This window comes from Dreissena polymorpha, chromosome 5 (genome assembly GCF_020536995.1).
Source record: "Dreissena polymorpha isolate Duluth1 chromosome 5, UMN_Dpol_1.0, whole genome shotgun sequence".
NCBI lineage: Eukaryota > Metazoa > Mollusca > Bivalvia > Myida > Dreissenidae > Dreissena > Dreissena polymorpha.
In genome coordinates, this window is record NC_068359.1 from 103,788,152 (window position 1) to 103,800,419 (window position 12,268).

The following is a 12,268-nucleotide window of genomic DNA, read 5'->3' on the forward strand; positions in this document are numbered from 1 at the left end:
AGAGCGGATTTAAATAATTGCTGATAAGAAAAGCAATTTTATTTCGTACAATTAGCGACGGAATTATGCATACAGAGCTGCGTCCAAAATAGGCGGAGATATTTACTTGATGCGCCAATAGTGCTAAGCGAGGTGTCAATTCCACGTTTGATGTACCGCCATACATAATTCATAACGCATTCAACGCTTCGTCACTCTACTGAATGTGACAGGGCATCGGATAAAGTAAGGACAAATAAAGTTGCGACATTTGTCTCCCTTGGACTTACTTGCAAATAATAAAAGAACATATTCATGTATATAATATTGTAATGATTGAACACATAGGGTAAAATTGAGTTACAACACGATATTGATCACGTTTGCTTTTTCAAGCAAGAGACCGTAAAACCATGAATATTTGTAAAGCATGTTACCAACATCCACGAGGATCTGCTATTTATGCAGTGGTTGATCCATTCACCGAAACTCGCTTATTTTGCTTTACATTCATTATTCGGGATCGTTCTTAAAGAGAATACGTAAATGGTGAGAAAGAACACTTAATTTTATCGTTTGCATGCGCATCGGACTTTGTAATCGGCAGTGTTCTGTCAACAAACAAGCGGTTGCAATACATATTTACTTTAAGAAAAACTTGTTAACAGATCGCAACGGTTATACAAAAAGCACACAAGACACCAACTACAAAAACTACACAATATTCAAAATGTTCCACATGTCTTTTCAGTACATTAACTCATAAGTGGCATGGATGGGTATACGCGCTTAAATACGTCAATAAAATAGTCGGAAATGGAACAAATTGATATGCATATACACTCCAAACTGCAGATACCAAACTCTTTTGTTTATTATTATTATTATTATTATTATTATTATTATTATTATTATTATTATTATTAGCTCGGCGTTTTCATAGAAAACCCGAGGTATTGTCATAGCCAGCTCGTCGTGTCGTCCGCCGTCTGACGTCCGCGTCGTGCTAACCCCTTAACATTGGCTCTAAAATCAAAGTGCTTCCACCTACAAATTTGAAACTTCATATGTAGATGCACCTTGATGAGTTCTACGCGCCACACCTATTTTGGGTCACTAGGTCAAAGGTCAAGGTCACTGTGACCTCTAAAAAAAAATATTCTGACAAACTTTCATTTATTAAAAACTGCACCCGTAGCCGAGCGTGGCACCCGTTATGCGGTGCTCTTGTTATTATTATTATTATTATATTTTTTATTATTATTATTATTATTATTATTATTATTATTATTATTATTATTATTATTATTAGTATTATTATTATTATTATTATTATTATAAATGTCATAACCATCATTATTATTATCATTATCATTAATAAATGTATTATATTTCTTATTATATTTATCATGATATTTATTATAATATTTATTATATTTATTTATTTTTATTTTTTTTTATTATCATTAGTATTATCACTGTGTCTCACATGAGAAACAAAAGTCAGCTATTACTTTAATTTAAGCAAATACCAAAATTAACCATTGCCATGCTTCATAGAAGCAAGAGACCAAAAAAGTTATTTCTACTATGAACAACGCCAATAAAATATACCGTAAGTAGGTCGTACAAACCTTTTTGTACTTTGTGTTCACGATAAACGAGTTTTTGTGCCGTCAATTATGATGTTCAATAATAGTTATCATCGCAATCTCTACACAAACTTATTTCTTTATGTGTGAATGTTAATTTCGCTTTTATTGAATTTTGCAAATTGTGTTACTTTTGTAATGATGATGATTTTTTAAATATTTCTACATCTTGATAAACTAATAAATTATAATTATGATACGTATTATTGATATATACAAATGACTGCAGTACTGTGGAAGCATCCATTGTTACACAGTAATATAATATAGTTAACATTGGTATTAGCTCCACTCCTCGCTTTACTAATATATTAGGCAAATAGGATCCCGACTGCGCATGTGCGAAATATTGTCTCTTTCCCGAGCTACTATCAAATCAGTTTACAAACCATGGCGGACTACAAAAGTTGTGTTGGATATTTCTCCGTCGTTTTAATTGGAATTTTATCTTTTAATGTTGTTGGAATATTTACAAAAGGTAGGGATATTGATTCTAGGATGTGAAATGAATGTTACTTTGAAATACATAAATTTGTTGCGTTTGGGAACTTAGCGATATTGGTCTGTTTACATGCCTATGCAGGGTTATGTTGTGTACATGTTACAGTGTGTCGACTGCTTTTATGTCACCTCCGTAATTAATTGGACAGGTGAAAGGTGGAAAAGTGTTTCGGACGATGACTGTTATTGTCTTTCGAGGGCAATTATTTTAAGTGAAGAGATTAAAATTAATTATATACATTTCGTTCGTGTATAGTTAATGTCGCAGACGGTTCATTTTAGTTTTCCCGTATTTTTGTCGCTGCCAAACATGCTAATGCAACTTTAATAATAATGATTCAAATTTTGAATAATTAAATGTATCTGCAATATTTCTTTATGAAAAGAAAAAAATATCTTATATAGCGTTAAAAAAATGGGCAAATTGACAGAAATAATCATAATGTAATTATAAAAAACGGAAAATATTAATTGTATCGATTCTGAGAACATTAATTTGTATTTACTTTATGGTATTGATTCTGAAAACATTCATTTATATTTCTCTTAAGCATATATTGTCCATATTTAATAAATGATTTTAAAATAAAAATAATTTAAATGTCATGAAGTCAGAGCTATTGCAGCAAAAGTATTGTGTTTAAAAGACAATTATAATTATACAATTGACATTTGAAACATTTCTCTATAAAATTATCTGTACAATCATATGAATACAATAAAAGGAACCATATTTTAAAGGTATACACATATTTCTGTAATTATGGTTGTTCATATCAAATGTTAAATGCTTGTCTGAATCTTGTGTTGGTGAAAATTTATATGTATTTTTGGAAAATTATTAAAACTGTTAAAAAATAAATATATTACTCAGCGTTCTCCATAAAAATTTTAGTAACCGCTTATTTTTTCGAAGTAGGCAGCAACTAAAAAACTAAAAAGGGCGTTTTTTTTTCTGTGTTGAATTGACTTTTTTTGGAAAAGTAGCCGGCCCCAAGATTCTTAGTTACCAGTGAAATCAACTGCTGCCTGTGCTTCCGGAGAACACGATTACTTTTATGTTTTTCATAAAGCTAGTTTTACTATACACTGATTACTGTTATGTTTTTCATAAAGCAAGTTTAACAATAGCTTTGAAATTAATGTATTTCATCATATTGATATGAAGGAAAAAAACTCAGTCAACAACTGTTGTACATTATACACAATTGTTTGAATAAAAATGTGTTTATTGTTATAAAGTTCTAGTTTTTGTGCTTGTTCATTATTTATATTATCCACCTTAGTAATATTACCCTGTTTGGTATTTTCTGTACTATTGTTGTGTTTTTTAACAAAACAGACACATAAACAAACATTTACATTTCATAGTAGCCTTTCCATTTCTCTCCTATAAATTATTCAGATACAAAAACATGGTTGATGGTCTATTGTTATGTCCAGGGGCCAAATATTCGCCACTGTTTGTTGGTCTTCAACGTGAAGTATTTACTTACATGATTGGTCATTCATTGGAAGAGGAAAAGGGACAATAGGAGACTAACATTGCGTTCTCCTGTAACATGGCTATTGATGGAGCAAATGGTCAATGCCACTGTTGAATGCAATATTTGTTAATCATTAAAACAGTCTGTCTGGGGATTATCACATCTTTGTTAAGCTCCTGTGCTGTTTGGGTAACCTCCTTGGATCATGATGGACCTCCATTGTGATCAAGTGTCACTATGTTTGCTCACTAAGTGATACATTTACAAGGCAGTGTATTTATTGGATATAAATTTATTACAAGAAACGTCCGTCTGTAGGGCTTTCAGAAATTTAATTATTTGTCCTATAAACAATCAAGACCAAGTAGAAATGTCATTTTTTCATGATAGGAATGTAACGGGTAGATCTTATAACATACTGTCGCTCAACTATCTCCAGTCAATATCATATAATCATTATCTCAAATTTAATGCCAAAACTGATCGTTATGTAATGCATGACCACACATACCCATACTCTGCCTTTGAAATGAGATACAGGCATGTAATGCATGACCACACATACCCATACTCTGCCTTTGAAATGAGATACTGGCATGCCTTCATGGAAGTCAGTTTTTTCTTTCCACATTATTGAGTTTTCTTTGTGTAAGAAATGTCTTCTAATATATAAGTAAAAGTGAGTCTGCTATTGTTGGCCTATTCATCATCTTGTGTTGTGACACCAGCTATGTGGTGGAAAATGAAATGTTTCCAGTAATTCCCGACAATTGATTTGCTGCATAGAGCACAGACATCATGTAAAGGATAATTTAAATTGTCATGCGATTTTTCTCCTGTTGTTCGAGCTTATTCACTTATCACATGTTCACTCCATTAGCAATTTTCACCTTAAAAATGTTGCTATAGGCATTTGGTTACATTGATATGTTTTTTTCACATTTGTTGCAGTTTGTCATTAGAGAGGCACAATTTCACTTATGTTAGGATGTGAAGAAAAAGATCTCACACACAAATATTTTTAGTTGTAGAAACATTCTTACTTTATTGTTCATGTATTATTTTTCCAATTTTAGAAATGTTTTTATGACATATTAAATAGATGCTTGTGCCCCACTGTGTGAGTGAATATTTATTAAATAAATAAATTTAATATAATATTAATATTTGATAATTTTAAATTAAATAATTACTTTTATTTAAGAATAAAACTTTTTTTTCCCAATGTTTGAAAATATATGAGAAAAAATGTAAGGGGGGGGCTTTATTTCCTTCTGCTAACTTTTTCTCTAAACCAGAAGCACTCACTTGAAATAACACAAAATATGTATATCTTTCTGAATATGAAATCATAGAACATAATCAAATGTGTGTTTTTTTTGGTTCAAAATCTCGGCCGGTATCTGGCCCCATTTCCAATGGAAAAAAGTGTATATGTCCAAAATGGGACCTTAAATTAAAAGTATAGTTATTTTTTTTTATGATTTTGTTAATATCCCATCCAGCTCTACAAGTTACACTTTATTACATTTAATATTTAAAACACTTTTATTCTCATTTTTGAAGCATTTGTTAGCAAAAAAAAAAGAACTAATTTCCCAATTTTGGTCAAAACGCCGCGATTTTTCCAAACCCAATCCATTCCCAAAATTGTGAAAAACCCCTCTAAATACATGTACATAAACATAAATATATAATGTATATAAAGTAATTTGAACTTGTGTAAATATTTCCCTTGGGAAGTGCAGTCATGTGCATGAACAAATCAATTATATGATTGGCAATGAATTGCACATACAATTGCACATTGGTCGATATGAAAATATTGAATTGGGTAATCGAACATGTTTCCACTGTAAAAACATAGTGGAGGATGAGATACATGTACTTTTTCATTGTCCTTTATATGTGAATATCAGGAAAAGTCTAATGGACATTTTAATTGAAACTCCAAATTGTCACAACATGTCAGATACTGAGAAACTTAAATACATATTTACAGATGAGAGGTTGCTTTATATATCAGCCAAATCCTGCTTTAGTATTCTAAAAGAAAGAGGGAATATTCTATATTCAAAATGAATTGTATATACTTAAGTTTTATGCTGTACATTTGTAAAATAGTTTATAGACTAGTCTAGGTTTTAAAAAACAAAAACAAATGGTATTTTAATGTATGAACAATATTGACAAGTGTAAATAAAACCACATAGTCTTAGCTACAATAACTTATTTTAATAGAAGTAAGTTTTAACGATGTGGAATTCATTTGTTAGTCAATAATTGTTAATGTATATATGTATGTAATTATATAGTCTCTTATAAATCATATTATGATTGGTCGCATACATGTACCTGTGCTTTTATATGTATTTTAATTGTATATGTATTGCGAATGAGACTCTAATAAAACATTGAATTGAATTGAATTGAATTACAATGATTGTTGTAATTAAATACAATGCCTTATTTTTACTCAAGGCAAAAAACATTAATACATGATACATATTACTGTTAAATTGTGTGTTTTAGTAAAAATGGTATTTACAAATAATAATTTAATCATTATAATAAAATATAATAAATTATTTTATGCTTTCCGGTGGTTTATAGAGAAATATCAGTGAATTAAAACTGATAATTTCACTGTTTCAAAGAGTGAAAATTATCAGTGAAAATTATCGATAATTTTCACTGTTTACTGTGAAATGACGTCATTTTTTTGACGAAATGATGTCATAGTTAAACTCTTTAACAATGTATATAAACTTTGAAAAAAACATTAAATAAAAAGAAAATGTGTTGGATTAGGTGGAATATCGATTTTAATTCACTCGTGATCATAAAAAACAAATACTGCGCCACTCTTGAAAATGTTATTTTCTATGATCACTCATGAATGAAAATCGCTTATCCACTGAATCCAACAAATATCTTCTATGAACTCAGAAGCATATTAATTTTTGATTAAATAAAAATAATCTGCATTGAAATGTTTTCAGTTTAATTAAATACATTTATAAGGCATAATTTTAAATGTTGGTAATGAACCATAAACCTAATCAATTGATTTTCATTTCTCAGCTTGTGGATGGAGAAATTGATCTGTAAATAAATCTTCCTAGGGAGGCTGTTATCTTTAGCCCTGTGACAAGGTGAACACAGCCTGGGCTACTGAGCACCTGTAATGTCCTCCTTCAATCATTCAATTAGTGATGTGCCCATTGCTTTACCAGGAGATAATTAAGGGGTGTGCATTACCCACAAAATAGGGCCAAACCTGTGGGGCTAGTACAGTGGTCAGCAGTTATCATAAGGTGGACTATATTACACACGCATTTTATACTCCCTTTCTTGCTGTACTCCAGGACAGAGATATCACATTTCCCTGATAACAATTAAGTTGCACTTAAAATCGTCTGTGAGCCCCTGATCTGTTGCTTTGGTTGGTAACAATATTTAAGAGCAAAAACTTTATTTATTTATTTTGCTTTGGTTAACACAATATTGAAAATGTAATAAGAATCACATTGTGTGATTTCTTATTAAAGGGGCCTTTTCACAGATTTTGGCATATTTTGAAGTTTGTCATTAAATGCTTTATATTGATAAATGTAAACATTGGATCTTACAAGCTCCAGTAAAAAATCAAGAATAAAATTAAAACAAGGAAAAAAAGTAGCCGGTACCAGGGTTCGAACCAGTGACCCCCAGAGTCCTGGAGTTAGTCTGAAGTAAAAACGCATTAGCCCTCTCGGCTATTCCGCCAAGTATACACAGAATAAGTATTTTATACCTTATAAAAGCAATCTTCGTAGTTTCGTAAATTTAAACGACAACAACAGAACTCTCCAAATTATTCAATCGTTTCGCATTGCAACGCTTTATAATTTTTAGGTTTTCAAATCGTCAAAATATACATATAATGGCTATATTGGACTATGGTAAATGTTCAGTAATACTGTTTCCTTACAAATATCATAACTAAAACGAAAATTTGCGAATCTGAAACAACTTTTTTCAATTTTGTCAATTTACCAAACCGTGAAAAGATCCCTTTAATAAATTTTAGTAGAACATTTAAGGATTCCAGCAAAATTCTCATTTGCTGATTTAAGTTTTGAAGATTACGGTTTTTAAGGTTACTCAATTAATGTAATGTGCCAAATTGGCTGTTGTATCAATTAATTATTGTATAATTGCTGATGAAATACTGCTGCATATTGACATTGGCAGCAAGCACCTCTGGGACTCGGACCTACCTAGAATCTCATTAATCATTGTCAGTCAGGTGCTTGCAGTAATTGACAATCATGTTCACAGAGGACCCTTAATGAGCGCCTCCTGTTTGGTTATGCAACCATTTTATTGATAATGGTAGTTCCTGGTTTCATTAGGTAACCCTGTTATTGTAAAAGTACTACTATGGCTATTGATGTCAGAATATCAGCAGTCCATTAAGAGGATCTGTGAAAATGATCATCACATTACACATTCACTAGTCACAAGATTTACGTGGTATCATCAGTACATTTACTAAAATAAAATATCATAAATAGAATTGCATATTCGTATCAATAATGTGGCACAGATTTGTAAAATCTGTAGACTAAAGTTGAAGGTTTTGATTTTTTTTATTTTGAAGGAAATAATATTGACTTATTACAGTTCTTGAATAAAGCTTGTATTGTTTTTATATCAATGAAGAATTTTTTGGCTAATGTTTAGTTACAGTATAGAACATTTTAGCTACATGTAGTATAATATTATATATTTCTCTGAAAACAGTCTTTATAATTCATAGAAAAACGTCACACTGTTTCATGCTTGAAATTCATTGGTAATCTGGCTTAACCCATTTATGCCTAGCGTCTAGAAAAAAGGCCTTGGCAAACAGCGCAGACCCAGGGTCTGCGCTGTTTGCTTAAAGGAATTTCTGTAAGAAATATTCTTAATATAGAAATAAATATACTAGACATCCCTAATTTTGGAAATAAATTGATCCAATTTAGAATGATGGGAGAGTCGACTAGGCATAAATGGGTTAATATTAACATCAAACTAAAAATATGTAAATGATTGCAATCAGCATTTAATTATAAATAATTGATTTATCATTTATGAGTGGTGTATGTCAGCATGTTTGTTGATTAGTTTATTGCCAATTTGACAGTTACATGACAAAATGATTGACATGCCAGTAGCATAATGAGTGTACTCATAATGGGATCATGCATTGATAATATCTATGCAAATGTAGAAATAATTAAATCAATATGTGTGGTAAAACAAAAATATGAAATTATGAATATTAAAATGTCAATGATATATTGCTATCTTTGTCTTGTTAGAATGCTTTATGATGTGGTTCCTTTTAGGCATAGGAATTGTTCAATACTTTGTGCGAGTGTTTTTTTGGTGAAATTACTTCAAATTCAAAGAAGAATCATATATACATGTATCATGTAATATTTTGTCATTATACTACATTTCATGAATTTAAAATAAGGGCAACATTTTTGTATTGTCTGAATTATAAGTAATATACATAATAACTGAACCTAAAGGTCTTCCCTTTATATTCATTGTTGAAACTGTAAGCAGTTGATCAAGATAAAAGAGTGTTCAAAGGTTTGTTTTCCTGGATATCTCTGGCCTCCTTTTGGTAGCTAAAAAGTCGACCTGTAACCCTAAAAAACAATTACAAATGTATAATCTGATCACATTCAAATACATGTAAATATGTCAGATAAATATCTTAATGTACCATACATTCAACAAGGCTTGGAGACGTAAACTTTCAAACAGTGTTTAAAATTTAAATCCAGGTTTGCTTTATGTGGTGCATTATTAAATTGCAATATTGAAATTTAGTGCAGTACAATGTAATGCAAATATTCCTTGGTAACTGTGTCTTAAAAAAAACAACAGACTAAATGATTATTTTACACTGTTTTTATTTCAGTAGAAATACTTTTATTGTGTATGTTTTTCTCATAGGATGGATAATGAATATTAGACTGTTACAGGTGTAGTGATTATAAATAACATAATGCATGCATAATATATGAACTTCAGAAAATAATGGATTTTATTTGTTCAATGCCTTAAATAAGCTATTCTTATGAAAAATGTTTGGAAAATGCATTTTAGTCTGTAATAAAATATTACATCCTTTACTGATTTATTGCCTAATTTTGTGATATGGCGTCACCTCCACATAAGGTAATGTTGAATTTCTTTGTTGTGTTTAGCAAATGATCAGGTTTTATGTACCTTAATCCATGTTCGCGATCCAATTACAGTGTTAGTGTAAATCCTTCCATGATCTTTAGATATGGATGTATTGTTGTAGAAAAACATTTATTCTCCAATTTCTTTGAGAAATAAATTCTTTGTGAAAACAGTTCCCAAAATGTTCAAATCGGTAATACGATTTTTTTGCGGTAGCAATGGTTGATCTGTTATATGTTGTTAATTTATGTTCAGCTGTGTTTGTGGTTATTGTTGTTCTTGCATTTAATCATTGGAGTTTGCATTTCAAACTTTTATCTTGAAGTGATGGTGATATTAGGTGTTTGAACAGACTACTGTTACACCTATCTTACAATCAGCACTTGTGATATGAAGAAAGCTTTGTTTTTTCTTCTGGTTTACCCATGGGAACTGAAATAAATGGAAATGCATGTTTAAATGTTAACTGATCAATTGTTTGCTTAATTTTGTAAAACAATCCAATGTTGATATTTAAGCCCAAGAGAATATATTTTATTGTAGACGCACATGAAACATTCAGAATGAGATTATTTTACATTGTACATGAAACCAAGATGGATATAATGTTCTCTGTCTAGAAACAAATCAATTTAAGATATAACTTTGAATTGTTGTTTGCTTAAAGAGACAAAGTCCATTTTCTTGATATTTAATTTAAAATAAGTTCTGTACAATGATGTTGTAAATGCTGATAAAAAATTTGTTTTCTCTATAATTGGGAAACTTGTGGTGCTGTTTTATTTTGCTATAAAATCAAAGTGTTTTCAATTTTATATTTATCAAGTTCAACATATAGAGCTGGATGGAAGATAAAATAAATGTTAAGTTGTATTTAAATTTTAATTCGTTTGGAAACCTTCAATTTGGAATTTTAGCTTGTCATTAGTTAAAATATATACTTTTTGAGATTATGAATCAGGTGCCAAATTTCAACCAAAATTTTATCCCCCCCCCCCCCCCAAAAAAAAAACAACAACAAAAAACAGTGTAAACCTAGATTCCTCACTTCCTGTAAAAATGCTGCAAAGTGAAGTTGTATGGAGTGGATTAATAATTCACCATGAACTGTGAATTCTATTGTGTCCTGCTGTTTTGTTACATTAAAGGGAAATGAATAATTGTACAGCTGAGGTGGTGTCTGCAAGGTTTAGCTGTGCCCGGTACAAGCTTCAACTCACATAACCATCGAAGGATAGACACATCTACGCACACTAATGTAACCAAAATTAATGAATATGAGCTGGCTTAATTTAATACCATATAAACAATATTTGTCTGTGTGTTTCACCTGGTAAACGTGACGTTTTATGGTAAATGACTGTCAAACCGCAGATGAATAATGTTAAAAGTGCATTTTTTACAAAAGAAAAATGGCTAGCTATCTTATTTGATAAATAATTCTATCACACTTGAATTTTTCCTCATTAATTTTATGAATTCTTATTTCTGTAGAGCTTTACATGGTAAAAATTGCTCAAAAATATTTATTAATCACTTTTGTTTCAGTTTTTAACTTAAATGAATTATACAAAATAATCCTATTATTTATAACAATATTAAAAAAAAAAAAGTTTGTTTACAGCTTTATTGCAATTGTAAATTATATAACGGATCATTCCAAATTAATGTATTAATTGGGTTTGATTATATTTTTTATATATATTTTTAAATTTATTAGTTGTGAATTTACTGCTGATTAATTGACTCATTGAAGTAGAAAATTATACAGACACATCCCAGTTATTTCTCCATATAATGATACATATCCTTAGGAGAAACTTGGTTGAAAACTCATCTGCCGCAAGTTAACGGGATGAACTGGGCTTCAATGTGGCGGAAAACGTAGTAATATTTTTGTTCATCGCTCTAGAAAAATATTTTAAAATTAAGCCTTAGGCTGAAATGTGAAGTGAGCTGCATGAAATGTAAATATTCACCTCGTTGTAGATGTGGTGTATCGCGGGCGACAATACATTGTCACATTCACCGTAGGAATGTCATAACATTTAGATGAATCCTACTCTGCCCTTTGTACTCGCCTTTTATTTAACATCACTGATCACAGTACAAATGTAATAGCCATAAAGGTGAAATAAAAAACATGATGACCAATTTTTGGTGTAGAAGTTATAGGCTTACAGGCTCAATGACTTTAGTTTACTAAAATTTATTTCAGTAGACTTCTTTGCAAGGTTTGCAATGATTTATTATTGTACATTTTAATGTCAGTGTAGTAGCATTTCTAAAAAGAGGCAGTAAACTTGGGAGAACTGATCCAACTGTAACTTGATGGACATAACAAGACTGATAGTTTTGCATTAAAAATAAGCTTACGTAAATAAATAGTGGAAATTTGTAATATCCACTAAAATG

At 30.4% G+C, this 12,268-nt stretch overlaps 1 protein-coding gene across 2 annotated transcripts in view; it reads left to right on the forward strand.

Moving 5' to 3' along the window:
* Positions 1-2,006: 2,006 nt before the first annotated feature.
* The window catches only part of LOC127880547 (ephrin type-B receptor 1-B-like), a 125,330-nt gene continuing 115,068 nt past the window's right edge, over positions 2,007-12,268 (forward strand). For both annotated transcript variants that reach the window (XM_052427857.1, XM_052427858.1), the window contains exon 1: positions 2,007-2,109. In XM_052427857.1, the coding sequence (XP_052283817.1) occupies positions 2,022-2,109 (88 nt within the window). In that variant the 5' untranslated portion in view covers positions 2,007-2,021. The remainder of the gene's footprint in view (positions 2,110-12,268) is intronic.